Source organism: Podarcis muralis, chromosome 1 (genome assembly GCF_964188315.1).
Source record: "Podarcis muralis chromosome 1, rPodMur119.hap1.1, whole genome shotgun sequence".
In the NCBI taxonomy this organism is placed as follows: Eukaryota; Metazoa; Chordata; class Lepidosauria; order Squamata; family Lacertidae; genus Podarcis; species Podarcis muralis.
Genome location: NC_135655.1, coordinates 467,506 through 495,325, shown reverse-complemented (window position 1 = coordinate 495,325; position 27,820 = coordinate 467,506). Strand labels below are relative to the sequence as shown.

The window sequence follows — 27,820 nt, the reverse complement described above, 5'->3', positions numbered from 1 at the left end:
CCAGAGATCCTTCTGGGCATCGGTGCCGTGGCTCTGGCTTTCAGTGCACACCTGAGGAGCACTCCGTGAACAGGCCTCCAATAATGGCATCTTAATTCAGGGGGAATCCATACGTTTAAAAAAATCACTGGATGAGATTTCTTTTAAATACCCTGCTTCTGTGATAGGGACACACAGAATTCAAGCTGAGAATACAAATTCAGTGCCTAATAATATTATAGGCATGTTGCATCTGAGTTTATCAAAGAAATGCAAGCAAGAATAGACACTGAACTTACAGTACCATCTCATGCATCTCTACTAGGAGCCAGTCTCACTGAGTTCAGTGGGACTTTCTCCCAGGTGAAGTGTGTAGCATTTCTGCCTCAAGCCTGGCAGTAAACAAACTGCATCTTCTTCTCAAAGTCCCCGAGGGGATTCCTAAGACTACTGCATTCAGGCCTTCTAGGCGTTGCGCTACAAAATCCCACTTCACATAAGCATAACAATGCTGGTGGAATGAATAGTGCCATCTGAGAATGCATTCATTTTTGGTACACAAAATCAAAGTTTAGTACAACGTAGTTAAACTCAGGGTATCTGAGCTTTGATCTATGTGAACCAAAGTTTGTTACCTCATCCTGCCCCCAATTTCAGTGCATTGAAATATGTGTTTGTAAGTTTAAGCTCAGAATTTATGAACTCAAGGGGAGAAAATTTGGAAATCTGTACAATTATATCTGAGCCCCATGAATCAGACTTGTAAGAGCAATTGTGTTCTTTTAAGGCATAAAAACTTTATTGACACTTTAAAAAAAGAAAGCTAAGATTTTCTGGTTTCTTGCTTAAGAAGCTAAATTGATGTCATAGATCACACAGTGATGTATTCCCAACTGCTTAAGCCTCTGGACTGATGTCATGGATCACACCATGATATATTCACACAACTCAGCAGGTTTTAAAGCATTGACAATTTAACTGTACTCATTATCTTTTTCCTGTCAGTAGGAGATGCAGCTTGGGATGGATTTCTGGCAAAAAAAAAAAAAAAAAAGGAAGCAAAATTGTTAAGAAACTGCCCCCTCCACCATTTCCCACTGCTCAACTTCTGCTAGAAGTTTCAGCCAAGAAAGGAAGGAAGAAAAATGAAGAGAAAGAATAAGAGAATTGATGAAGGGAGGGAGTGGGAGAGGAATGGAACACCTGAGCATCTCATGTTGTTTGACTCCGATAGTCCAGTGGCTCTTCTGCCTCCTGCTTACCCTCTTGTGTCCTTGCAGGTTCCTCTAGAGCACTTACCTTCAGCAAGGTAGAGGGCCACCTGAAACAGGTGGGGAAAGTCTACAGCAGCAGCTCCAGAGCAAATATGTGAGGTCTCCTTCCTAAAGAAAGTACTAGAGGAGTGGGGGAGAAACTCATGGAGCAGCGTCCACAGCACCAGAAAGAGCCTGCATGACAGCTGACGCTTAGGTCACATGGCTATGAGCAGCCAGCAGGCAGGACAAGAGCCTCCTTTATTTATTTTGCTTTACTTTACATTGTTTTGTTTTTAAATTTGTTTTCTGCCCTTCCCCCAAAGATCACAAAGCAGTTCACAATATAGGGTGCCCTAGCCTGCTGTCGTTGGTTTTCCTTTGGGTAAGGACAGTGGCCCATCCGTTTGGTAGTCAGCATGTTCTAGCATATTCAGTGCAATTAACTTCAGCCACAAAGGGCAATGAGAGACATGGGAATGATGGGGAAGCCCTATGTGCATTGGGAAAATGTGGCTTTACCCAAAACACTTGTTACATTATACATCCCTTACTAACTCCATTCTTCCATGTCTCCTAACAAAGCAAAATAACACCTGTTTATCTGACTTTTGTGTTCAAATCTCAATTATCACACCACATTGAATATGCCCTAATTACCATATTTACTCAAATCTAATGCACAACTTTTTTGGCCAAATCACGTTGTGAATATTTAGGTTTGCGTTAGACTCGATGACACATTTACATTTGCCAGCAAATGCTTTTTTTGGTTTCAAGGTTCTGAAAATTGAGGTGTGCATTAGATTTGATGGCACATTAGACTCAAGTAAATACGGTACCTCGTGCTTTGTAACCACAGTGTAACTAACATTCCCTTTTCCTGACAGTGCGACACTGTGGGCAGGAGTCAGGGAGCCAGACGGAAGGGAAAGACTTCAACTCAGCTCAGACTCCGCAAATCAGCAGCAAAGCAAGGCCCAGGGCTGGTGCAGATGCTGCAGGCTGACTGCGAGGGGCCACGTCCATTGCTGTCCAAGGTTCTGAACTACTAAAGAGCCGTAAGTGCCTGGAAGCCGGATACTTTGCTATTAAGTGTGCTGTTTCATGCCTTAATATAGAAGCCCAATCTAGGAACCGGGCTTCTTGCTTTGCCTGGCATCCTGTAAGTTGGGGTTGGACACACTGGTGGCACTAGGGCACTCCAACTGGGGTGCTGAGCATTACCCTGTTAGTCTTTGTGCTTTAACATGCGGTATGCAGGCTAGTCCTGTGCATTACACATAATACATTCTGCAGGTTGGCTACGCAGCTATGTTGTGCTTCATTCTTAGAATCATAGAGTTGTAAGAGACCACAAGGGCCATCGAGTCCAACCCCCTGCCAAGCAGGAAACACCATCAGAGCACTCCTGACATATGGTTGTCAAGCCTCTGCTTAAAGACCTCCAAAGAAGGAGACTCCACCACACTCCTTGGCAGCAAATTCCACTGTCGAACAGCTCTTACTGTCAGGAAGTTCTTCCTAATGTTTAGGTGGAATCTTCTTTCTTGTAGGTTGGATCCATTGCTCCGTGTCCGCTTCTCTGGAGCAGCAGAAAACAACCTTTCTCCCTCCTCTATATGACATCCTTTTATATATCCTTTTATATATTTTATATATTTTTGCTGGGTATGAGCAAGGCGTGGTCGTCACCCCAAGCCTTTTCATTGCCTTCAAATCCAGAAAGAGCAGCTGCCCTTGGCAGAACACAACAAAGATGCTGCAATGGCTGGGCCTCTGGCTTGTGGAACAGTTTTGGGCTTGATTTGGGACCGACTCTTGAAAGAGCTAAGCAGGACTAAGTAGCTTCAGGAGTGTAGCTTGACCAGCAGCCGAGATCCAGTCCCAAAGGGCCCTGCTGAGATTTCACTGACAATTCAACTTCAAACAATTCAAGAACTTGCTGCAAATATTTATTGAAGTTCATCTCAACCACCAAACACAATATATACCGGTCAGTACACAAGAGAGTGTATTTGTATTAAGGCAAGGAGTCCCCAGGAAAATAAATAATTTCACACTTAAGATCAGTATTGTCATAGTGCCTATTGAGTGCTCATAGTGGTCCTCATCCTTAGCTAAGTAATTCTTACACAACCCCCTATTACGCCTGATGCATTCAATTCAAATACTTCCATAGAATAATGTCCCACCTTTTTCTTACAAAGATTTTGCAAACCTGCAGTATTATATAATCTTTTTTATATAGTTGAGCCATTAGGAGAGATTAAACATCCAGGTCCCACAGAGATCTCCCAGAGCAGTTTGCGTCAGAGGAAATGCGTGCATCCAAACCCCAGAAAACAGGATAAGTGAGATACTGTCAACTTTAGGGCTTTCTGGAGTTGGAAAAAACAAACATTTCAATCAAATATCTGCTGGTAGAGAAAGAGGAGACAGAATTGCACAAGCAACATTCTTGCCTCAGCCTCCCAGTTGTTATGTCTGATAATCACTGTGTAAACAGGAGAAACTCTACAAATATTCATGCTTGCTTAAATCTTTTGGACAATTAATTGAAGAAAGGTATGTATGTCTAAAGCCTTCAGAATTTTGTTTTTTACTGATACAGCTCTGCAAGAAGTCACAGCCTCCAGCTGCACAGAATCTGCAGCTGCTCTCCCAACACCCCTGAACCCTTTTTGTGAGTGCTGTCAGCCCCCCTTCTGGGAATGGCCCCAGGGGACTCCTTGTCCTGCCACCATTAATGAACACTGAGCAGGAAGAGAGGAGCTGCTTCCAGAGCAGAAACTGGAAGTCCCTGTTAAATCCCCTCTTCACAGGGAATGTGGCACAACACCCCAGCTCACAGGAGTGACCAAGGCACTGACCCCCCTGTGAGCAGAGCAGGGGCAGGAGACCCCTGCTCAGAACGAGACCCTTGCAATGGCCACGGAAGGAAAAGGGATGGCAAAGAGTGCTCTGGAGAGGGCTTGCTGACACGTGGCCCAGCAGGAAAGGTGGCAGCCACCATGTTGCACGACAAGCGAGAGACACCACATGGAGACACAGGCAGGCGGCGATGGCGGCCGTCATTGGGGGCTTGTTGGGCTGCCCTCTTCCGTGAGGGTCTTGAAATCCATGGACAGGGCCATCTCCTCAGCCAAGGGGGGCCTTTGCCACTCCTCCCGTGTCAAGATGTAGCCCACAATGGCCCCAAAAGCCACCAGCAGGAGGCCCAAGGTGTTGGCAAGGACTCCCTCTGGGGCAAAGGAGCTGTAAGTCTCCCTGAGCAAGAACAGAAAGGTTGACATTAGCACAAGCACTTTATCTCCACCCCACCCCACCCCCCAATTTCTAATTCATTCATTTAAGAAAAAGGCAGCTCAAGGCTTTGGGCAACTCGTCTGCTGACCAGACATGTTCAGAATCTCATTCTGCCTTCCAGGCCAGAGGAGGCAATAGAGACGGCACTCAGTTCCAAGCCCAGCACTGCTGCCATTTTGCAGGATGTTGATTTGAGAATATATTAGCCAAGTCAACTGCAAAAAGCTGTAATGAACACCCCTCCTAGGCAGTCATTTCTGCTCCATCCCTGACTTTGCAGCCCAGAATTCTGGATTTATCAGAAGGAAGCCGAGCAGAGACAGAGCCATCAGGTTGTAAGTTAAAACGGAAACACTTCCACAAAGTGGGGGCCACTCACTTGATGTTGAAGAGCAGCACCTCCAGGATTCCCAGCAGGGCAGTGGCGATGGAAAGGATGAGGAGGGCAGCCCCAAAGAAGACATGCTGCGGTTTGTATCTGCTGCGGAGCGAAAAGGAGGCTCCGGGGAAGAGGAAGAAGCTCCAGCCCAGCAGCCACTAGGGAGGAAGGGGAGGCAGTGCCCCAAAGTCAAGAGACAGCAGCCCACCTCCCATGGAGCCCATCCCACCCCCAGAATTGACTAAACAATCAGGAGGCAAAGAGGAGCCAGCCCTCAAACACTGCAAGCTCCCTTGCCGCCACCGCCTTTAAGTTCTGGTGAGAGGCGGGTGGTGCCCCAGGATGAGGGGCGAAAGGTCTCCCTTCCAATAATCCCAGGAAGCCATGATGGGGGGGGGGCACAAGGGCTGGCTCAAAGGCAATTCAGAGCGGCAGCTTCCTTCCTTGGAGGTTTTTAAGCAGAGGCTGGAGGGCCCTCTGTCATGGATGCTTTAGCTGAGATTCCTGCATTGCAGGGGGCTGGGCTGGATGACCCTGGGGGGTCCCTTCCAACTCTTAAGATTTTATGTGGTGCCACTGCAAGTGACCCCCCCCCCCAGGAGGAAGGGGGGGCGCAGGAAGGGCTCCCAGCAATGCAGATCAGCTGTGCTTTGGGAAAAGATGAGGCTCCTGGGAGCCAAGACCCAGCTCCCCAGGCAGACAGTGTCAAGAGCCCCGTGTTGTTTCTGCAGTGCAGATGGAGCCCTCCCAGAGATCCCCCATCCAGCGCCTGGAATCAGAGGCCCCCCTGAGATGGATGTGGGTGGCTGCTGGAAGCTCTGAAGCTGTCAGGCTGCAGCGTCCAGCAAGGATGTGGCTCAAGGGTGTCCTTCCTCTAATCGCTTGTGTCCAGACCGACCCCTGGACAGCTCAAGCCCCCCTCCAAGGCTGCTGAGGAATCTGGGGAGCCCCAGCACCAGATGCCGTTTCAACAGGGGAATCAGCAGCCAGAGTTTCTTCCTTTCTCTTGCTCTGGTTTCCTGCCCCTCTTGCATTTCTCCCTCGCTGCTCTCTGGGGCACAGACCAGCTTTGGAAGGAGGCCAGGCAGACACCAGCCCCCTTTCTTCCTCCCGCTCTGCTTTTGCCTCACCTGCACAAAGTAGAAGCCAAAGGCCAGGATGCCGCACCAGCTGTGCAGGCTGTACATGTCTGGGATGCTCTGCTTCTTGTGGAATTGGAACACGGCTATCAGACCTGGAGGGTGGGAGAGGCCTCAGGTGACCCCCTGCCAAAACTGCACCAGAGTGGGACCCCACTTAACATGAGGGACGAGGGATGGGGAGATGGGCAGGTCCAACTTGCCTGGGAAGAAGCACATGGGTGGAAATGGCAGGTGGTGGAGACTGTCTGTCTGTCTGTCTGGGGGAGCCCTGCTAGTTGTATTCCAATCCAGATATGTGAGGAACACAGTAAGCCACCCACGGCCTCATCCACCCCAGCCGTATGTTTTTATGGGAGAGGAGGCCCAAAACATGCCCGCTTCCTCCAGCTTATTGGAGAACTCAGAGGAGCTGTGGGTTGACCCTGAGACTCAGGGAAGCCTCTGACCACCCCCTTGAGCCTGGTGCCCCTCAGAGGGGCTTCTGAGAAGGCAGGCAGGAGGTTGATGCTCAAGCAAACAGGGCAGATTATTCCAGCTGCCCCCCCCCCCCCGGACTCACCAACCAGTGCAATGACCAGCGCCAGGGCGTGGAGCAGCCCATGGAGGATTTTGGTGGAACGCTTGCTCTCGTTCCGGAAGACCCGATATACCAGGAGGGCTGCAAGAGGAGAAGAGGGAGGGGAGAGGGGCGATGAGGTGTGGGGCTGGCTGAGAGGGGGCTTGGCTCTTGCTCCCCTGGCCAGGAACTGCTCCGCTCAGACCCCACAAGTAGTGTTCTTCAGTTCTGTATTTTGTACACTTATAAATTCATAAATATATTTTTAAAAAACAAATAATTGAAAAGGTTTGAGGGTCTCTCAAAAGTCTGGGATTTGAGTAACAGAGTGGAAGATAATCTAGTGGAGCATCTGCCTTAATCATGTGGCTGAATGACCATGCGCAGACACAGTTTGTGGACCCTTGGCTGGGCAGTGCAAGATGTGCTTCTGCCTCTTTTGGTACGTGGGGTGGGTGGCACATCCTGTTCTGCCCCCTCTCCTAAATTGTGAATGCAGTTACAGCAGGGGGAGGGGTTTGAAATAAGCAGCTCCCAGTTGTCTCCCTTGGAAGGCAGTTCTCAAAAGGCCCCCCTCCCACCGCTTCCTTACCGTCTCCTTGGAGGAAGACCATCCCAATGACCATGCACAGTGGGTGGGCATTGAACTGCAGCTTGGATCCATCCCAGGCAATGCCGCCTCGGTATTGGCCCATCCAGGCCCCGGTCAGGGTGATCACGGCCAGGCCCACCACCTGTGAAGCAGCCACGGCGTAGGTGAGGCCAGATGGACTGGCGCTCCTGGCTGGAGAATCCTCCATGCTGTGCTCAGCAGAGCCCGGGGCTGCCAAACAAGAGGGGCACAGCTGTCAGCAGGTAGACCCAGGGAGGGCAGGGGCTCCCTCTGGAAATCTCAGGGGAACTGGAATTTGGGGGAGACCTGCACCCCTCCTTGTCCCACTTGGCAGCAGCAGCTTGGAGAAGCTGCACCCGTCACCAGATCTTCTGTTGATTCCAGTGGCCAAAGAAGGCCCAGAGGGTGGACCAGTTACACTACAAGCCAAAGGTGGCCCTCAAGATCTCGCTGGACTTCCAGTGGAGCCCGTTGCGATTCTTAATTATCTGTCTGCATTGTTTTAAAGTGATATTTTATCTCTTTTGTAAAGCTTGCTGCACACAGCTCTGGAATTTTGCACGAAGGGTGCTCTATGAATACTTTTCATACACAACTAAGACGCTGGGCCAGGCTGCCTGGGGTTTCTCCTTCACCATTTCGTGGCTCTATAAGGATCAGGGAGAAGAGGAAGCTGGCATGGCCCCACTTGGCCCTGGGGCAGAGAGCCCAAGCCAAAGCTGTGGGGCAAGAGTCTGAGGCTCCTCCGCCTTCTGCAACTGGGAGCTACAACTCCCATTCTCCTCGGCTTCATACAGCAATGTTTTGGGGTACCTGATGGGACCTGGAGAGTTCAGAACATCTGAGCAGGCATGAAGCACCATGTTGGGGAAGGCCACTCTGGCCAAACTCCCCCCAGGAGTCCCTCACCCAAAATGCTTGCTCCCCACCTGCATCTTCAGGTCCTTCTCTGCACTTTGACCCAACACAGCAGAAAGGTCTGCAAACATCCTCCCCTTTAAAACAAACACAAGCCCCATGAAAACACAAAAATGCCTTCGTTGGGCCACAACCAACAATGATGGTGTCCTCTCTGCACTGGGAGTTCCCAATCCAAGCCAGAGCCTCTGCTCTTGGGAAAGGGAAATGCAAAGTCTGACCGCCCGCCCCCCACCGCCTGCAGGCTGCCTTCCAGCTTCTCTCTTCTACTGAGCCTCCACCCAAAGATAGGGCAGGATGGAGCCAAGATGTGCTTATGGGCAGAACCAGGACTAAACCACTGAGCCTCTTGGACTTGCTGATCAGAAGGTCGGCAGTTCAAATCCCCGCAACGGAATGAGTTCCTGTGGCCTTTTCCCAGCTCCTGCCAACCTAGCAGTTCGAAAGCATGCCAGTGCAAGTAGATAAATAGGTACCACTGTGACGGGAAGCTAAATGGCGTTTCTGTGTGCTCTGGCTTCTGTCATGGTGTCCGATTGCACCAGAAATGGTTTAGTCCTGCTAGCCACACAATCCGAAAAGCTATCTATGGACAAAAAGCGGCTCCCTCGGCCTGAAAGTGAGATGAGCACCACAACCCTGTAGACGCCTTTGACTGGACTTAATCGTCCAGAGGTCCTTTACCTTGTGGGCAAAACCTCAGCACCACCATTTGCTGGTGGAGAAGCAGAGCCTGCAATGCCTCTGCGGAGCCTGGTGAGTTGTCCCCCAGCTGCGTTGCTGGGCTCTGGATCTCCCTGCCCCTCTGCCAGGGATGTGGGTACCCTAGGGGCCTGTTCTGTTGCACAGCACACAGCTGGCCTTTGCAGCAGGGAGAAGGACGGGGCTAAGCCAATTGACTTAATCCACTTAACTGCGCTGATCTAATAAGGCCTGCAGCTCTGGCCAAGAATCGATGCAAATGTGATAAAGACACCCACTCCCACCTCAGCTTCCAGGATCCAGGCTTCTGTTGGGCACATCCTGCTCCCCAACCAGATCCCCCTCTGCCCCCCCCCCCCGAGCACTTTGGAGTCTGCTGCTCCACAACAGCAAAGAGCAGGAGCTGCCATTAAAACAGATGAAAACATCTGGCTGCAGAACAGGCCTCCCTAGGGAGAGGCGCAAGGCAGGGGATTCCTTAGGCTGTGCTGACTTGCCAGGGAGAGGGGCTGCACTTTCCTTCCTGCTCTCCATAAGTTGGTCTGTGGTAGAACAGCTGCTTGGCATGCAGAAAGTCATTGGCATCTCCAGGCAAGGCTGGGGAGAGACTCCTTGCCTGAAATCCTGGAGAGCCACTGCTGCCAGTCAGTGCAGACGGTACTGAGCGAGATGCAGCAATGGGTCCAACTCAGTATGAGGCAGCATTGCACGCCCCCCCCTCCATGCCAGGCCCACACTGCCTGTCCCGTGAGGCTTGCCATGTAAGGGATGTGCCAGGGCAGGAGGGGAGGAGGTGACTGGCAGCACCAGCCTCTAATCAGGGAGCACCTTAGCCAGGCTCTCCTTCCGTCTCCCAATCACAGTGCCGGGGGGGGGGGGTAATAGAATGGAGTTACCAGTTGCTGCCAAGGGACAAAAAAATCAAAAATCAAAACCTCAAACCAACTTTCACACATCCCAAGTCCCTTCCCCCTGTGTCATTGTGGAGTTGAAAGGGACCCTGGGCATCATCTTCTGGTCCAAGCGTGTAAGGTCTGACAAATTCCTCCCTTGCCCTGCTGACCATTTCATTTCCCAGAAGGTGGAAGAACCAACAAGGGGATCATCTATCTTGGATCTGGTCCTCACCAACAGGGAGGAGCTGGAAGCACTTGGAAACTCTGAAACTTGGGAGGAAGTGATCCTCTTCTCCTGGGTTTCAGGATACAGAGGAAAGGGGAAATGAAAGTCGGACACAGACTCTGGACTTCAAAAGGGCCAACTTCATATAGCTTAAGGAGCTACTGGGTGTGATCCCACCGTCAAAGAGAAGGGAGTCCAAGAAGGATGGGAGTTTCTAAAAGGAGAAATACTGAAGGCCCAAATGCAGACAATACCAACAAGAAAGAAAAGTGGGGGGCTCGGCAAAAATATATGTAAGCTATTTTCATACAAATTGCCCCCCAAGTCACAGCAGAGATAACCCCCCTCACACACACACACACTTTCTAGACTTCTCTTGCACAAAAACCCCAGCACTGACTTGAAAATTTCAACAAATTCTGCAAATCAATAAATATTATAGGTTCCACGTTATATAAAAAAAGAACCATGAAAGGCATCTTGCCCACAAGCCCCTCCACCTGTTTGGCTGAACTCTGGCAAGTCGGATCCACTCCGAAGTGGCTGGCAGACCTGCCCTTGCCACCCAGTTCTGCGAAAGAGCCATCTGCTTCCTTGGGCGCCCCTTGCAGTCAGCAGAGCCAAAGAAATCCTCTCCGTCCACCTGGCGGTAGCCCAAGCGACCCAAGCAGGCTGGGCCTGACTCTTCCCTCCTCGGTGCCCCCAGCGCTGCCTCCTTCGCCGCGCAGTCCAGCCCCGGCAGGCAGCGCTCAGCCCGGCCAAGACCCACCTGCTGCTGCTGCTGCTGCTGCTGCGATCTCTGCTCCGCGTCCTGAGCCCCCAAGGCGCGTCTGCCGGCTGCTCCGGAGCTCCTTGCGCAGCGGAGAGACCAGGCTCCCGTTTCCTCCTCCTCCTCCTCCTCCTCCTCCGGGCAGAGCCTGGACCTCCCTCCCGCCCAGCATCCACCTCCGCCCCTGGCGCGCCCAGCGCGGCGGGGAGGCGCAGCTGCTCCGGACTGGGGGCCCTCACCTGCCCGCCCCCCGCCGCCTCCTGCTCTCGGCCGGGGGACCCTCTTGCCGGGGGCGGGCGGGGTGCTCCGATTCCTCGGAGGAGGGCGGGGGGGGGACAGGGGACAGGACGGAGCCACCTGCAGCTAAGATGACTCACCTTTCCCGTTCTCGCCCAGGCAGGAAGCCAGAGAAGGACGAAGCCAGAGCAGCCCCGCGGGGGGGGGGGGGGGCAGGCGGAGCCCCCGGCTTCCTGCGATGCCTCCAGGAGCCAAGACTGGCCGGGTCTGGAGGGGAGCCCGGGGCATCTAGTCCACCCCCCCCCGCAGGGCAGTCCCCCTTGCTTCCAAAGAGGGGCAAGCCGGGGGGGGGCAGCCTTGGAAGAGCCCCCTGCTCCTTCTGCTGAGGGCGCCTCCTTGCAGAACCCTGCGTCTGGAGAGGGGGGCGGAGGGACAAAGAAGGGCCGCGAGGGGGTCCTGTGGTGGCCGACGGGAGCCCATCCCGGCCGGGGGGGGGGACTCTGGGTCGCCCCCGGGGAAGGGCAAGGTTGCCCATCCCACTCCCCCCCCCCCCCGCCCAGACCGGGGCGACCAGCCGGGTCTTCTCTGGGGGATGCGGGGCCCCTTGGCGCTCCAGGGAGGCGCCCCTCTCCTCCCCCCCCCCGCGCTCACCTGGCGGCGCCTCCGTCCCAGTCGCTGCTGCTGCTGCTGCGCGGCGTCCGCCTCCTCCTCCCGGCCGGGCTCCCTCCCCACCCCACCCCGTCGCCATGGAAACGGGGGGAGCTGCGGGGCGAAGGAGGAAGAGGGGCTGCAGCCAAGGGACCCCTCCCTGCCCGGCCAGGCCGAGCAGGTGCAGGGGCGCAGGCTGGGTGGCGGGGCTGCCCTGAGCCCCAAGGAAAGAAGCGCCAGCTCCAGCGGGGGGGCCAGATAAGCCCCCCCCCATGAGGGGGTCTCCCTGCGACTGCACTTGGCTGCACTGGGGGGGGGGGCGCTTCCCTGGTTGAGAAACTCAACAAGGTGCTGTTGGCCCCACAGGAAGGAGAAGGATGCCCGTGGAACTCCCTGCAGCTTTTTAGGTGTCTCTTGGAAACAGTCTTTTTAAGACAGGCCACCGCAATACATTTTTGTATAGAACCACCAGCACATACTGATGATTTAAATGTCTCATAGATATGTTAGGGGTCTCCCTCCACCCGGATTTTAAACTGGTTTTATCCAGTTCTATTTTATACAGTGTATTGTTAAGTTGCTTTGAGATTTTCTTTGTATAAAGCCACTAAGAAACATAATAATGTCTTAGCTTCCATAGCAAATGTTTTTTAGATTATAAACTACGTCTTGGGCAACAAAAGATAGTATTTAGAATTGGACTGGTACTTTTGTACAGAAAGGGACTATCCACAACATGTTGCAGAAAATGTAATTAGGAAAATGCTTCTTTGAAACGTAAGTTTAACCAATGTCTGACGTTTATGAATTTTTGGATTAAAGTCTTAGGATGTATAAATACTATATTTGGGGGGAAATAAAATTGTCAGATGATGACATTATCCTAAATGTCATGTCAATTATATGAGGCTTGGCAGCTGGTCGATCTAGATGGACTCTTTGTGCCCTTACTTCTGCCAAAAGACTGATATTGACTGGAAAGATAATACTTTGGCCCCTTTTGATTAATGGAGAGACGATAGGACATTTCTTGCAACATAGGAACAGATTATTTTTAGATGCAGATTGTGTATTTCATGCATTTTGTTCAGAGAGAGATGACCCTCCATTTGCCTCTTGTGGCTTAATCAACCAGCTGCTCTTTTCAACATCCAGGATTCTGTAAACACCAAGCATTTTATTTTCAAAAATACAGAAACGATTTTCACCCTCTGCACGCAACTCTGCTCCTGGGGACTCCTGGCCTGCAGGAGCAGCTCCCAGTTGGAGAAGGACCCAGTTCACTGTCTCTGCCAGGTAGGGCAGGCGCACCTCCCTGCACCAGAGCCCACTTTGCCTCTGCTGAAGGGTCAAAACTAGCTCCTCCGCCCGAGGAAAGGCCGCCTGGGCTTTGCAAAAGCCTTTCTTCACTCTGCCACTTCCTGAAGTTCCTCTTTGGTCCCTCAGGCCTTCTTTTTTCTGCCTTGGAAGCTGCGCTTTGCCCCTTGTCCAAAGCAAACAGTGTGTGGGACACTGGAAGAGAAGGAACAGCAAAAGAGCTTTCAGTGTCCTCATGGCCAGCAGTAAAAAGGGCTCCGGGTGGATCAGAGGCTTGGCTGAGGCTTCTCAGGTCTCCAAATGCCATATGCGAGCGTGGCCATTTAAGATAACTTGTGTGACAACAGAAGGCCCAGAAATCTTTTGAAATTTGTTACGCTTCCCTGTTGCTCAGCCACTCAGGCTCAACAACGGGTGTAGTTCCTTATTTTAACTCATTTCTGGTACCTCCAGATTGAGCTCATGTTACCAGAAGTGCATGCAGCGTTGTCATTTGATTAGTAAAAAAATTACTCAGTCACCAGTTCAGTAACTAAGCTATGCAAACATATATACATGCAAACAATATTCCAAAAGCAGAACAGCTCCTCCTGACTTATTCCAGAGGCCAGACTTACACATTTCAAGACGTTACTACCCTGTGCTTCTTCAGGAGGAAAGGGGATATAATTTTAATATAAACAGCAATATTAGTTAGTAGTGCCAAATTGCCCCGAGTTTCACTCACACAATGCCATTCATGCAGCTTCCAGCCATTCTAAAAGATTTGGGGCAGGATTTTAAGATGAGATACCTATTTTCTCTTGGAGGTTTTGTGACCCTTTTTAGTTTGTGGCTGACAGAAGAAGCAAGCGTTGACATTGTTCTCCACACACAGAGAACAAGCGGATGCTAAGACGAGGACAGCCGCTCCAGGAGAGGCTCCTACCTGGAGCTGTAGAGCCGCCTCTCAGGTGGCGGAAAGGCTGGCGTGTCCTCTGCCCCAGGCTGGGGCGGCTTCTCCTCTGTGCTCTCGCTGGGGCCGACTTCCATGGCATCGTCCGCTGCCGGCTCCCTGCAGTCTTCTCCCTCCCACACATCCATCGGGAAGGCGCTCTCTCTGGAGGGAGATCTCGCTGCCTTTGTGCTGGTGCAAAAACACAGCCCAGAGCAAAACCCTTGCAAACTTTTTATGAAAAGGCATGAGGACCTTGCTGCTGCCACCACCCCAGTTTCTCTCACCACATGGAGGCTGTCTGTGAGTCCTGGCCCTTCTCCCCTGTCAGCTTCTTCTCCCCCCAGCCTTGCTTTTCTTCCTGCAACATGCAGTGGCAGGCAAAGACTTTTTAGAAGAGGATCTAAATCCCTCCCCACCCATGAAGCTCACCAAGTGGCCTTGGGGCCAGGCACTTCCTCTCAGCCTCACCTACCTTGGCTCCTGGGCGAAACGGGCAGGATTCCAAAGAAAGCCAAACAGTACTAGATTTGTGTAGAAGATCTGTCTGCTCCCCCCCCCCCCGTTGTCCAAAGCCAGTCTGCTGAACAGTGAGCATGTCTGCCCCCCCCCCCCATTACCCACACCTGAGTACTTACCTCTTTGCCTTCACGGGTTTATCAAAGCGGAAGTCCGACGGGTAGCAGTGAACTCGGACCAAGTGCTCCTTGCGCTCTTTGCTGTTCTTGAACTTCTCCGGACAGCTCTCAACCAGGCATTGGTACTAGAAAAGGGGGCAAGAGGGGGCTGGTCAGCATTTGGGGTGCCAACCACTCAAGCGGAGGTGGTTTTTTAAAAAAGAATCTCTGATGTCTTATTGCGTTTTTATAATTTGTTGGAAGCCGCCCAGAGTGGCTGGGGCAATACAGTCAGGCGGACAAGATACAAATAATAAAATCATTATCATGAAGAAGCAGCTGGCTACTGGTCCAATGGTCTTCATGGAGCAGGCGGGAGGATGTGGGCCGCGGGGGCTGCCTTGCCTTCCAGGGGCCTCCGGCTCTCACCAGGCTGCGCTTCTCCGCCATGACCCCGAAGAGGGCGTCGTGCCACTCCAGCAGGTGCAGGTGCAGCAGGTGCGCCGAGGGGAAGGCGCGCTGGCAGGCCGAGCAGGCGCTGCGGTGCAGGAGGCCGTAGTGGTGCTCGCAGCTGGCCAGGGAGTCGAAGACCTGCGCGCAGCCCACGGCCGGGCACGGGAAGGCGGCGGCGGCGGCGGGGGGCCTGCGGGAGACACAGCGGGGAAGGGGGGGGGGGTCGGAAGGGGCACCCAAAGGCCATCCAGACCCGCCCCGCAGGGGGGGGGGGAGAAGGGGCGCCGGGGTTCCCCCGAGGGCGACGCTCACCGTGAGGCCCCTCCGGGGACGGCGCTGGGCTGCGCATCCTGGAGGCGGAGATGCCGCTGGACGTCGCCGTCCTAAGAGGAAGGAAGAAAGACCCGGATGACGCCCCTTCCGGGAGGGCCCCCGCCCCCGGGCTCCCCTCTCCCCCCCCCGGGCTCCCCTCTCCCCCCCCAGGGCTCCCCTCTCTCCCCCCCCCCTCAGCCCGCCCGCCCGCCTGCCTCGAAGAAGGGGTGCTGCGCGGGGAAGCGGAGCCTGGCCGGGCGGAAGCGGAAGGGGCCTCCGCCTCGCGCGTCTCGCTCGCCTTCCTCGTCCCGCATCCTCCCGCTTTCCTCGCCCGCTGCCGGAAGAGGCGGGTCTCTCTCTCTCTTCCGCTTCCGCTTCCTCTCCCGCCGCGGCGCTTCCGGGGCCCCGTTGCCGGGGAGACGCCTCCCGGTCCATGGCGGCCATGAGCGAGTTCCGGCTCCACCACGACGTGAACGAGCTCCTCCGGCTCCTCCGCGCCAGGGGCTCCTGCGGGGAAGGCGGCGCCGAGGGCTACGTGGAGCTGCTGCAGAGGAGCCAGAGCGGGCCCTTCCTCGCCACCTCCGCCGCCGCCCTCGGAGCCAAGGCGAGCGAGCGAGGCCCCGGGGGGAGGGAGGGAGGGAGAGAGGGAAGGAAGGACCCCCCGGCCCCCCTCCCTCCCTGGGTGGCCCCGGGCCCCCCCCCCAGGGACTCCCCCCGCCGGGCGCTGACCCCCCCCCCCCGTCTCCCCGCAGGTGAAGATCGCGGAGTTTTCTCGGACGCCGGAAGACTTTCTGACCAAGTACGACGAGCTGAAGTCGAAGAACACGCGGCACCTGGACTCGCTGGTGCAGCTGCTCTCCAAGCTGACCGAGGACAAGGAGGTGCGGAGAGGCGGGGGGGGGGGACAGAGAGGCGGGGCAGACCTCGGCGGGGCCCCCCCAGAAGCAGCCCCAGCCAGCCATTCCTCAGCCCAGCCCAGCGCTGGCTCACCGGTTCCCCATCAAGAGAAGAAGCAGAGGGTGGGACCTGCAGCCCAGGGTTGGAGGGTCCAGAGCCCACCCCCCCTCCCCTCTCTCCCTTCCCACCCGGCAGACTGACAAGAGAGAGACAGGTTGCTCTGGCCTGAGGCCTGAATTTGAATTCGGCCCCCTGAGGGCTGCAGGTTGCCCACCTCGGCTGTCATATATCAAGACTGGGGAGGCGGCTGGGAGACCCACTCTCCTTGTGGGCTGTGGCTCTTTGGTGCCGTTCCTGAGTTCTGCTTTTTGTGGGGCTTTTGCAGACCCTCCAGTACTTGCAGCAAAATGCCAAGGAAAGGGCAGAGCTAGCAGCCAATGCAGCGGCCAGCAGTGGCGGAGCCAGCAGCAGCGTCACTTTCTCCATCCCCTCAACAACAGCCAAAATGACCGTCCAGGAGCTGGAGGAGCTACGGAAGCAGCTGGGCACCGTCACAACCAGCTCCAGCGCCCCACAGGTCCCTCTCTTCTCTCGGGTCCCCTGATTTGTTATTTGGGAAGGGAAGGTTCTGCTGCAGCCAAAGCCTTTGGGACCTCTCTCTCTCACACACGCCAAGCCTGGGATGGGAAGCCAGTGACCTCAGTGGGCAGCTGCAGGAGGCCCTTAGCTGGGCTCCCTGTGGTGCCTACTTCAGAGGAAGTTCTGCCTTGTCCAACGCTCTGGGCGGGTGGGCTGCCCTTCGGTTTGCCAAGGGGACTAGGGGTGGGTCCTGAGAGGCCTCCCTGGGTGCAAATACTGTGCCAGCCTCTTTTGCCCCCTGAGCAAAGGGGGCAGGAACTGGCAGCGAGTGGGAGCCCAGCTGCCACACACCCTGCTGCCCTGGCTGCTTGATAGTTCAGTGTCTGGGCTGGCCTGTCACTCGCTCTCTTCCTTGGCAGTCTCTTGAGCTGGTGCGGAAGTCGCTCAGGGACAAGCAGAACAGGAAGAACTCTGGGCAGCCCATCCCGTCCTTTCCTGCCTGGGTGTATGAGAGGCCGGCCCTCATCGGGGACTTCCTCACGAGCTCCAGCCTGAGCCTGGACACCACGGTGCCTATAGGTGAGTCTTGCACGAGAGGAGCAGAGGCTCTCACAGCTTGGGGCTGTTTCTGCCTCCCCTGCCTGCTGGATGTTTCTCTTAATGGGCAGCTGGTGATGCTCTGCCAATGTGGGTCTGGGCAGTGCAGCGCGGAAGGTCCAGAACACAAGAAGAGTGGGGCGGCTGGATCAGGCCAAAGGGGCCTATCCATTCCAGCATCCTGTCCTCACGGGGGCCCACCAGATGCCCCCAGTGGGAAATCCATTGGCAGGATCCAAGCCCAAGAGCCTTCTCCTCTCCCATAGCTGCCAACAACTGCAAGCTTACCATAGATTAAAAACACATGAATATGAGTAGAGTTTTATTCGTGAGCCCAGCAGGCACAGTAAAAACAGTGTCAAACAGCTTGACGTAAAAAAATAAGCACACAAAACCGTGTCCAGGTACACAAATTATCAATAGGGATAAAGTCAAAGAGCATTTCAAGGCAGCCACCTGTCAAATGCCCTCCCCTCTCCCGGTGGTGGGAGACCCTGCTCTTTTTAAGAATGGCCAGCTGCCCTTTTGGCCCTCAGGCGGGTTCCCCAGATGCATTTGTTGCCGCTTTCCTCTGCCAGGGACTTTGCCACTGGCAGCCCAGGAATCTGCTGTGGTGGAAGACTTGCTCTACGTCCTGATTGGGGTGGATGGCCGGTACATCACTGCGCAGCCACTGGTGGGCAGAGAGAGCCGCACTTTCTTGGTGGATCCCAACCTGGATATGTCGGTCAAGGAGCTGGTCACCAGGATCCTCCCCGTGGCAGCGAGCTACTCCATCGTCACCAGGTAGCAGCCTGGGGTTCCTCATCAGGGACGGAGCTGGGGGAGGCGAAGAGGACGCAGCGACAGCCTGTGTCCCATCCCTCTGGCTGAGGGCTGGGTGGGGGGCCTCTGGGGTTCCTCCCACCTGGGGGCTGCAGCAGCTCAGAGCCCCAAAGGCCCCTGGAACCTGGGGAGCTTCCTGCTTCCTCTCAATGCTGAGCTGCACAAGAACAAGGCTTCCTTGCATCTCGGGCGGGGGGGCGGGGGGGGCGGCATTGGTGGGCCACGTTTCTGGTGGGGCCCAGAGGTGCTGGGGCTGGCTTCCAGCAGCAGCTCTCCGTCCTGCGCCCTGACAGGTTTGTGGAAGAGAAGTCTTCCTTTGAGTACGGGCAGGTGAACCACGCGCTGGCGGCCGCCATGAGGGCCCTGGTCAAGGAATACATGACCCTGGTGACGCAGCTGGAGCACCTGCAGCGCCAAGGCCTGCTCTCCCTGCAGAAGCTCTGGTTCTACATCCAGCCCACCATGAGGACCATGGAGATCCTGGCTTCCCTGGGTGAGTGCGGGGCAAGGTCTCTCTGGGTGGGGGCAGTGAGCAGGGTGTCTTTCTGGGCAGCCGCCTTCTCTGTCTGCTTGCCTCCTGCTCCCCTGGAGGGGGCAAGGGAGGGAGAAGAAGAAGAAGAGTTTGGATTTGATATCCCGCCTTTCGCTCCCTTTAAGGAGTCTCAAAGCGGCTCACATTCTCCTTTCCCTTCCTCCCCCACAACAAACACTCTGTGAGGTGAGTGGGGCTGAGAGACTTCAGAGAAGTGTGTCTGGCCCAAGGTCACCCAGCAGATGCATGTGGAGGAGCGGGGAAGCGAACCCGGTTCCCCAGATTACAAGACTACCGCTCTTAACCACTACACCACACTGGCTCTCGGAGGGAGGCTTTGACCTTGGAGCCCCAGTGCCAGGAGAGGCCTAGATGGCTCTCCTTCATCAAGGGGGGCGGTGGAAGGAGCTGGGTCCGTGTCTCCAGGTGGGCCTCTGGCTCTGCCCACTGCTGGGATGTTGCTGCAGGGAGGGTCCTTCCAAGGGAGTCCAGCAGCCCAGCGCTGAAAGGGGTTCCCTCGTGCCACAGTCAGTCTCAGGTGAGGCCAGTGATTGGGTCATTCCTTTTCCTGGGGGCAGCAGAGTCAAAGGGGCTCCCTCTGGGCCTACCCAGCCCCTGGAGGGACGACCAGGACCCCCTGGGAATGCCACTCCTTCTCCTTCCCACAAGGAGCCCCATCCCTCAGCCCTAGAAAGAGGAGCTGCAGGGGAGCTTCCTTTGTACACACATTCCCCCCCCCCAATGCTGTGGAAGCCTCCAAGTCCCCCCTACCCTGGTGCCCCAGAGCAGAAGGGGGCATCCTCTGGCCCCTCCTTATTTTGGTAATAATTTTTATAAAGTTGCCACAGAGGGATGTCAGGATGTCTTCATTTTGATTACTGTATATATATTACAGTTTTTAAGGTTGATCTCTTCTGTGAACCGCCCTGAGACCTCCAGGTATAGGGTGGTATATAAATTCAATTAAGAAGAAGAAGAAGTTTGCAATTACAATCCAATAATAGCCTCATTATAACAATGCCAACTTATAATACAGTTATTAAAACCAATCCCCTGGCCCCTCCTGCTGACTGCAGGAATAATGGTGGCGTGCTCGCTCTCTGTTTCTGTGTGTCTGCAGTCTGTGAGCTGTACACTATTTGTTGATTTTGCAGAAGCTTCTATCAGCTGAATAGGGTGAGGTGGGGGGACATTCTTTGAATGAACAGTTCTACATGATTCAGATTCAGCACAGCGGATTGGCTGGAGCACCTCAATCGCGATAAGTGCACTTGAGGACAACCAGGGACTGGCAGAGGTTCTGTTCCTGAAGTGGTTCCCAGTAGCCTCTTTTCAGAGGTTCTTGGGCACCTTTGGGGGCCACAAGTGATCCCTGAGAGGCAGGTTTCGCTTCACCAACCCCAAGGGTCCATTGAGCCTTGCGGAAACCCTGCCTCCACTCTGGGTGCTCACCTCGTAAGCCGGTGTCCCAGGCCACGGTCCAGAGCAGCCATCTCCTGCTGACCCCTTTTCAGATGGGGGAGCTCCTGCAACATCCAGGTGTGTCTGCCATGGATGGGCACCTGTGCCCTGACCAACCCTGGCTTCAGCGGGACGTGACTCTTCTTGGCCTTTGCTTCTTGTTGCAGCCACTTCTGTGGACAAAGGGGAGTGTGTTGGAGGGTCAACACTCAGCCTGCTGCACGATAAGACGTTCAACTACACGGGAGACAGCCAAGCCCAGGAGCTCTGCCTCTACTTGACCAAGGCTGCCAGCGTCCCCTACTTCGAAATCCTGGAGAAATGGATCTACCGAGGCATCATCAATGATCCCTACAGGTGGGCGGAGGAACCTGTGGTCCTTCTCTTGGCATGTGAGCTGGAGAAACCTCTGGGTCTGTTTAGGAGTCCAAGCAGGGCGCTGTATCCTGGGACTGCCTAGATGAAGAGCCCTGGGGAGCCTCCTGCTCTGCGCCTCCCTGCCATGGGCCTAACCGCTTTTTAATTCCACAGTGAATTCATGGTGGAAGAGCATGAGCTCCAGAAGGAGAAGATCCAAGAGGACTATAATGACAAGTACTGGGACCAGAGGTACACGATTGTCCAGCAGCAGATCCCCTCCTTCCTCCAGAAGATTGCAGACAAAATTCTCAGCACAGGTGAGGAGCCAACTTCCTGCTTGACAGGAAAGCGGGAGGGGAGGAGGGAGGGTCATGCAGTGGATGGAGAAGCCCCCGGGCGGGGCGGGGGGGAGCGGTTGTGGAGTGCCTGGGAGGTCTGGTTCCCTTTGCAGCTCTTCCCTTCTGCCTCTGGGCGAGTCGTATGGAGGGTATCCTGTGAGATTTTTTCTCAAGCTCCAAAAGCCAATCGTTGTATTTATCTGGCTTCTTTCCATTGCCCTTCCGTCAAGGAGGGAGATGACAGATGATGCAATTGAGGGGATCCTCATCAAATTTGCAGAGGATACCAAACTGGGAGGGGGTAGCTAATGCTGCAGAAGACAGAATCGGGATACAAAAATACCTTAACGGATTGGAGAAGTCAGCCCAAACTAACAAAATGAGTTTCAGCAGAGACTAATGTCAGGTTCTGTGCTTAAGTTTCATGCATTGGGAGGATGAGAGGGACAGCAGGGAAGGGAGAGTTAATGTGCTCATTTGTTTGTGCACAAGGTCTGAACAGCGTTTAGTGAAGAGCTGAGCCCGTCCTCATGTCCCTTTGTCCCTCCCGTCCTGCAGGGAAGTATTTGAATGTCGTTCGGGAGTGTGGCCGTGATGTCACTTGCCCCCTGGCCAAAGAGGTCATCTACACACTGAAGGAGCGGGAATATGTGGAGCAGATCGAGAAAGCCTACAACTACGCCAGCAAAGTGCTGCTCGATTTCCTCATGGAGGAAAAAGAACTTGTGGCCCACTTAAGGTTTGCTTCCTTCCAAGTGGCGTCTCTTGCAGGCTGCTTTTCTTCTCCATGCCAACTGGGGCAGTTTTAGGGGCTGCTGATTTGGGAAATGAAGGGGGGAAAGTGTGGAGGAGCTTGGGCTTTCCCAGCAGGGGGCGGGAAGCAGGCACTTTCATAGACTTGCCCTGAGGCTGCAGGAGGAGCTGGGTGGAGGGGCAGGGGCCATGGGACCCCCACTCCAAGAGAGAGTCCTCCCATTTCCTGCCTCCCGGCTGAATTGCAAGGGGCTGCTTTATTGCAGATGGCATAAAGATACTTGCAGCACTTCTTATTCCAAAAGCCAGGTCCGCTTCTTCCTGTTTCTACTGGGCGGGAGGAGGCAGGCGGTGGGTGAGGGGTCCCTCCGGTCTCCTCTGTTCCTGCCGCAGTGAGTTGACTGGTGGCCCCTTTCTGTGAGCAGGTCCATCAAGCACTACTTCCTCATGGACCAGGGGGACTTCTACGTCCATTTCATGGACCTCACCGAAGAGGAGCTGAAGAAGCCGGTGGACGACATTGTCCCCACCCGGCTGGAGGCTCTGCTGGAGCTGGCCCTGCGGATGAGCACAGCAAACACAGACCCCTTCAAGGATGACTTGAAGGTAAAGGATGCCCAGCACAAAGGCAAGGCCTCAGAGCCCCAGAGCTGCTGCCGGTGTCTCCCCATTGAGCCAGGGCAACCCCGCGAGTGGCTTTGGCTTGTCTAGCAGGGCTCTGGGGGACGTTTGGTGTGGAGCCCTTGCCCACCCAACCAAAGAAAAGACTTTTTGCAGATAAAGTTGCTCAGATTCAGGAAGAGGTAGACTCCACCGTGGAAGCAGGGTCAGGCCAGGAGAGTGCTAGAATCCTGTCTAGTCAAGTTGCATGGAATCAATTCCAATCTGTTACCTCTGAGGATGTGGACAGGCTGCTTGGACGAGTGAAACCAACCACCTGTCTCCTTCATCCTTGCCCATCCTGGCTTATAAAAGGTAGCCGGGAAGGGCTGGGCGATGGGCTTTGCAGGGTGGTAAATGCTTCTCTCTGAGGGAGCCTTCCTAGACCCGCTAAAAGAGGCGGTTATCAAACCACTTCTTAAAAAGCCATCTTTAGACGCGGCCAATATGGCCAACTATCGCCCAGTCTCAAATCTGCCATTCTTGGGCAAGGTGATTGAGCGGGTGGTTGCTGAACAACTCCAAGCACTCCTGGAGGATGTGAACCATTTGGATCCCTTTCAGTCGGGATGCAGGCCTCACCATGGGACTGAAACTGCCTTGGTCACGCTGGTTGATGATCTCCGGCGAGCTAGGGACAAAGGTGAGAGTTGTTTCCTACTTCTGCTGGATCTCTCAGCGGCTTTTGACACCATCGACCATAACATCCTTCTGGACCGTCTTGAGGGGCTGGGAGCTGGGGGCACTGTTATACGGTGGTTCTGCTCCTTCCTCCTGGGCCGTGATCAGAAAGTGGGGGGGGGATGAGTGTTCAGACCCCTGGGCTCTCACTTGTAGGGTGCCTCAGGGTTCTGTCCTCTCCCCCCCCCCCAATGTTTTCAACATCTACATGCAGCTGCTGGGAGAGATCATCAGGGGGTTTGGGCTGAGTGTTCATCAGTATGTGGATGATACTCAAGCTCTACCTCTCTTTCAAATCAGAACCAGTGAAAGCGGTGAAGGTCCTGTGTGAGTGTCTGGAGGATGGATGGTGGCCAACAGATTGAGGTTGAATCCTGACAAGACAGAAGTACTGTTTTTTGGGGACAAGAGGCGGGCAGGTGTGGAGGACTCCCCGGTCCTGAACAGGGTAATTGTGCCCCTGAAGGACCAGGTACGCGGCCTGGGAGTCATTTTGGACCTGCAGCTGTCCATGGAGGCGCAGGTCAATTCTGTGTCCAGGGAGGCTGTCTACTAGCTCCGTCTGGTACGCAGGCTGGAATCCTATCTGCTTGCGGACTGTCTTGTCAGAGTGGTGCATGCTCTGGTTATTTCTCGCTTGGACTACTGCAATGCGCTGTATGTGGGGCTACCTTTGAAGGTGACCCGGAAACTACAACTATTCCAGAATGTGGCAGCTAGACTGGTGACTGGGAGCGGCCACCGAGACCATATAACACCGATCTTGAAAGACCTACACTGGCTCCCAGTACATTTCCAAGCACAATTCAAAGTGTTGGTGCTGACCTTTAAACCCCTAAACAGCCTTGGTCCTGTATACCTGAAGGAGCGTCTCCACCCCCATCGTTCTGCCCAGACACTGAGGTCCAGCGCTGTGGGCCTTCTGGTGGTTCCCTCACTGTGAGAAGCCAAGTTACAGGGAACCAGGCAGAGGGTCTTCTCGGTAGTGGCACCCACCCTCCCACCAAATGTCAAAGAGAAAAACATCTACCCCACTTTTAGAAGACATATGAAGGCAGCCCTGTTTAGGGAAGCTTTTAATGTTTGACGGACCAATGTGTTTTAATACTTTGTTGAAAGCCGCCCAGAATGGCTGCGAAAACCCAGCCAGATGGATGGGGTATAAATAAATTATTATTATTATTATTATTATTATTATTATTATTATTATTATTACAGGTTTTTTTTTATAATGTTCATTACTTTTACAATTTAAACAAAAAGGAAAAAGCACAGAAAAAACAATACATTACAATACAAAGAAACACTAAAACATTAAACTAACAAGACAAAACAAAAACAGTTTAAAAACACATCAAAGAAAAAAAGAAATTTTTTTCAATATCTTATCTTTCTTTCTTTCACATATTTCCACGACCTCCTCACACCTCCCTTTTTGTATTCCACATCTATTAATTATTTCAGCAATTCCTTTCCATCTTCCCCTGTTTTCTATCCTATAATTATCTTAACACATTTTAACCTTATTTTTCCTGTAATACTCTATAAATCTATTTATACTTAATTATTCCAGGTTGTTTAAGACTACTATGAGCGTTTCTGCTGGTTCAGGGTTTGACTTTGGCCTCACGGACTGTCAGTGAATGAAAATTCAAATATTTGCTATCATTTGTTTGTTGACAGTCTGGTCACATGCTCTGTTTGGCAGTTTGAGTGTCTGACTGGCCTCCTTCCTCTGGCGGCCCTTTCCCCTCTTCCAGGTTGACTTGATGCCCCACGATCTCATCACGCAGCTCCTGAGAGTCCTGGCCATCGAAACCAAGCAGGAGAAGGCCATCATCCACGCAGACCCCACGGAGCTCTCGCTCAGCGGCCTGGAAGCCTTTTCCTTTGATTACATCGTGAAGTGGCCCCTCTCGCTGATCATCAACAGGTAAGGCAGAGCAGCTCAGCTGATGGTGGCTCATCCTTTCCATCCAGAGGGGGCAGAGCACAGCCAGCCATTGGCCTGATCCTGATCCTCCTTCCTCCGTGCATGTGCCTCAGTCAATGCATCATAACTCTGGAGGGGAAGGAGGTGCTGGGAAGGCCTCCTCGGTGCCTCTGGAGGAAAGAGGGCTTGCTGGCCCCTGGCCCTGAGGCAACCTGCCTTGGCCCCTCCGGGCCCTGGCCAAGCAGCAGCTCCTCCACGCCTCTCTCCGTCTCCTAGGAAGGCCTTGACGCGCTACCAGATGCTCTTCCGGCACATGTTCTATTGCAAACATGTGGAGCGCCAGCTGTGCAACGTCTGGATCAGCAGCAAGACGGCCAAGCAGTGCTCCCTGCACTCCTCCAAATGGTGAGCTCTCCCAGAGCCAAGCAGGCCCAGTCGCCAGCAGAGTCTCTGAAGGCGGAGGCCTAGAGCGGAGCCTGGCCCCTCCACATGTGCCGTGGGTGCTCAGCCCACTGAGCTGTGGCCGCTTCCTGGGCCTTCCTGCTTTCTGCAGAATGAACACCCTCTTGGATGGACGAGGCCAACGGGAGGGCATTGGGCTGCTGGGTCCCCTGGCAGCAAGAGGGTCTCTCCCTGCAAGTCCTCTGGCCCTGGGAGCTCCCCCTTCAGATTCTGGAAGGGGGCACTGAGGCTTCAGAAGCCGCTCATGGGGCAAAGACCTTGGTAGTCAGAACTGCTGCGGGGGGGTGTGTGTCTCTTCTCCTTGCTGCCTTCCTCTCCTCTCCCCCCCCCCCCCAATTGCAGGGCTCCTCCTGCCTGGCACTGGTTTGGGCTCCTTCCTGGGCTTCTGGGCAGCATCCTGGGATCTCCTCCCATCTACCCCTCCAGGCTCCTCCCTCTCTTGTTCCCAGGTTTGCTGGCGCCTTCACTCTCCGCCAACGGATGCTCAACTTTGTGCAGAATATCCAGTACTACATGATGTTTGAAGTGATGGAGCCAACTTGGCACATCCTGGAGAAGAACCTGAAGTCGGTCAGTTTTGGGCCAGTGGCTCTCAGAGCCTCTGTGGGCCACACCAGGCCCCCAAGTCCTCCTTTCGCCCCCCCCAATTGTGGGGCTGGGTGGGGCCTCTGTTCCCAAGGGGCTTTCTTCTTTTCCGCTAAAACAGGGGCTTCATTTGTGAGTTGGAAGGGTGTCAGGCTCTTTTGGGAAAGCAAGGTTCTGGCTGGTAAGGAGCTTTCTGCTGTGCCAGAGAGCCTAAAGTAGCTGCTGACAGGAGGCCACTGGCCCAGAAACCCCCTTGGCTACATTTTGGCTTCTAGTGCGCTCCCTTTGCCACCTGCCTCAGCCCCTGAAAATAAGGCTTTGTCATTGCTAGCTCTGCATGTTGATTGTAGCAAAAGAACAGAGAACTATTTCTGGCCATGGCTGCTTCCGATTCCCTGGGCGTTTCTGATGGGCGGCTGTCTCCTCTGGGCAGGCTTCCAATATTGATGATGTCTTGAGCCACCACACCAGCTTCCTGGACAACTGCTTGAAGGACTGCATGCTGACCAACCCAGAGCTGCTGAAGATCTTCTCCAAGATGATGTCTGTCTGCGTCATGTTCACCAACTGCATGCAGGTGGGCTCCCTCTTGCGTCCCTCTGTGCCACGGGGAGCGAGGGGCACCCCCTGGGTGCGCCAGCGTGCTCTGGGCTCATGCCTGCCTTTGTCCCACCCACCAGAGATTATCCCACAGCATAAAGCTGGACAATGAGCTGGGACGCCTGACGGTGGAGCACGGGACCATGAGGGGCCCCCCCACCGAGCAGGAGCGCACAGAGGAATCCTCCCGGAAGCAGCTGGCGAACAAGGTAGGGGTGCAGGGGAGGGTGGAGGTGCCTCTTCATTTGCAGATCCCAGCCCTTCGCTCAGGAAAGCACCTCAGGTGTGGGCAGAGCCCTTCTCTCGTGGTGCTGAGCACTATCTGGCTCCTTCCCAAGTCCTTGTGCTCTCCAGAAAATCCTGCCCCAGGATGAACCATGGCAGCAAGGCCAGGGCCGCTTCCTTGCCTACCCTCCCTTCTCCCTTGTGAGCCTTAACTCTCTCTCTCTCTCTCCCCCCCCCCCCCCACCTCTGCAGCTGTCAGCAGAGCAGGCCGATACCATGCACGTCACCTCTGGCTTCGAGGCCACAATCAACAAGTTTGACAGCAATTTCTCAGCCCACCTCCTGGACCTGCTGGACAAACTGAGCATCTACAGCACCAACGACTGCGAGCACAGCATGATCAACATCATTTACAGGTGAGCAGGGAGCAGCATCTCTTGGGCAGCTGGAGGGAGCCTGGGGCTCGTGTGGAGCCTCTGTCCTCCTCCCAGCATCAGGGCGGCTGTGCAGGGAATGGCGCCTGCTTGGCCATGGCAGGAAGGAGGTGGTTGGACTCTGCAGAGCCTGCTCTGGCAGAGGGACTTCCTGGTCACGCTCCTGTGCTGCTTCCACCCTCCTCTCCCTCTCGTCTCTCCGCCCCCAGGTTGGACTTCAACGGCTTCTACACGGAGCGGCTGGAGCACATGTCTGCCGAGCGGAGCCAGAAGGCCGTGCTGCAGGTGGGGCCCCCCAGGCCTCTGGTGGCCACCCAGTGACCCCCTTCCCTCTCCCCGGGGGCTGCACCCAAAACTCCCCACGTAAATTTAGCACTTTTATTGCGTAGGTAGCCTAGAGCTACAGCAACACACTCCCGCTGCAGCCGCCGTTGCTTGTCCATAAAGAATTGTGGCGTTTCTGGATGCTTCTACTTTTACAACGCAGCTGAACAATTTGGTGTATTTTACTTGACATAAAAAGTACCTGTAAGCAGTTCCTGAAGTCCTGTCATGTGACACAGTGGCGGGAGGGAGGCGTTGAGGCCTATGAGATGGTGATGGAGCCGAAGGGGGCACAGCAAGGCCCCACCCCATAA

The 27,820-nt window shown here is 54.5% G+C and overlaps 3 protein-coding genes across 9 annotated transcripts; 1 reads left to right on the top strand and 2 right to left on the bottom strand.

Moving 5' to 3' along the window:
- Positions 1–3,165: 3,165 nt before the first annotated feature.
- Positions 3,166–11,742, bottom strand: CYB561 (cytochrome b561). 6 transcript variants are annotated; one of them, XM_028742635.2, is made up of 7 exons: positions 11,631–11,742; positions 9,980–10,042; positions 7,211–7,441; positions 6,622–6,720; positions 6,051–6,154; positions 4,921–5,078; positions 3,166–4,502 (listed from the first exon to the last, which is right to left on the bottom strand). In XM_028742635.2, the coding sequence occupies exons 1-7, from the start codon at positions 11,725–11,727 to the stop codon at positions 4,307–4,309; spliced, it is 948 nt and encodes a 315-aa protein (XP_028598468.2). In that variant the 5' UTR covers positions 11,728–11,742; the 3' UTR covers positions 3,166–4,306. The 6 variants fall into 6 exon arrangements, with proteins under 6 accessions (XP_028598468.2, XP_028594384.2, XP_028599294.2 ...); XM_028738551.2 differs by lacking the exon at positions 11,631–11,742 and adding an exon at positions 11,120–11,354; XM_028743461.2 differs by lacking the exon at positions 9,980–10,042.
- Positions 11,743–12,784: 1,042 nt separating this feature from the next.
- Positions 12,785–15,652, bottom strand: ZNF511 (zinc finger protein 511). Of its 2 annotated transcripts, none has more exons than XM_077932982.1 (6): positions 15,476–15,652; positions 15,261–15,331; positions 14,925–15,138; positions 14,517–14,641; positions 13,873–14,070; positions 12,785–13,139 (listed from the first exon to the last, which is right to left on the bottom strand). In XM_077932982.1, exons 1-6 carry the CDS (start codon positions 15,572–15,574, stop codon positions 13,070–13,072), a joined length of 777 nt encoding a protein of 258 aa, XP_077789108.1. In that variant the 5' UTR covers positions 15,575–15,652; the 3' UTR covers positions 12,785–13,069. The 2 variants fall into 2 exon arrangements, with proteins under 2 accessions (XP_077789108.1, XP_077789079.1); XM_077932953.1 differs by having other exon boundaries at positions 14,901–15,138; positions 15,476–15,609.
- Positions 15,653–15,693: 41 nt separating this feature from the next.
- Positions 15,694–27,717, top strand: TUBGCP2 (tubulin gamma complex component 2). Its single transcript, XM_028732181.2, has 17 exons — positions 15,694–15,864; positions 16,013–16,141; positions 16,543–16,734; positions 17,156–17,315; positions 17,912–18,119; positions 18,452–18,651; positions 20,319–20,508; positions 20,683–20,828; positions 21,408–21,588; positions 22,028–22,208; positions 24,704–24,876; positions 25,153–25,281; positions 25,788–25,908; positions 26,357–26,500; positions 26,604–26,732; positions 27,001–27,164; positions 27,392–27,717. Exons 1-17 carry the CDS (start codon positions 15,694–15,696, stop codon positions 27,501–27,503), a joined length of 2,730 nt encoding a protein of 909 aa, XP_028588014.2. The 3' UTR covers positions 27,504–27,717.
- Positions 27,718–27,820: the final 103 nt, after the last annotated feature.

Excerpts from the sequence above, each read along its gene's own strand:
- CYB561 (XM_028738551.2), bottom strand. The coding sequence starts at position 11,267 with ATGCCCCGGGCTCCCCTCCAGACCCGGCCAGTCTTGGCTCCTGGAGGC. Across the intron at positions 6,721-7,210 it reads GGTCTTCCTCCAAGGAGACG|CCCTCCTGGTATATCGGGTC; the intron begins GTAAGGAAGCGG and ends CTCCTCTTGCAG. Across the intron at positions 4,503-4,920 it reads GTGCTGCTCTTCAACATCAA|GGAGACTTACAGCTCCTTTG; the intron begins GTGAGTGGCCCC and ends GTTCTTGCTCAG.
- ZNF511 (XM_077932953.1), bottom strand. The coding sequence starts at position 15,574 with ATGCGGGACGAGGAAGGCGAGCGAGACGCGCGAGGCGGAGGCCCCTTC. Across the intron at positions 15,332-15,475 it reads CGCAGCACCCCTTCTTCGAG|GACGGCGACGTCCAGCGGCA; the intron begins GCAGGCGGGCGG and ends CCTTCCTCTTAG. Across the intron at positions 13,140-13,872 it reads AGGCGGCTCTACAGCTCCAG|TGTCCCACACACTGTTTGCT; the intron begins GTAGGAGCCTCT and ends CTTCTCTTCCAG.
- TUBGCP2 (XM_028732181.2), top strand. The coding sequence starts at position 15,694 with ATGGCGGCCATGAGCGAGTTCCGGCTCCACCACGACGTGAACGAGCTC. Across the intron at positions 20,829-21,407 it reads AGACAAAATTCTCAGCACAG|GGAAGTATTTGAATGTCGTT; the intron begins GTGAGGAGCCAA and ends CCCGTCCTGCAG. Across the intron at positions 22,209-24,703 it reads CCTTCAAGGATGACTTGAAG|GTTGACTTGATGCCCCACGA; the intron begins GTAAAGGATGCC and ends CCCCTCTTCCAG.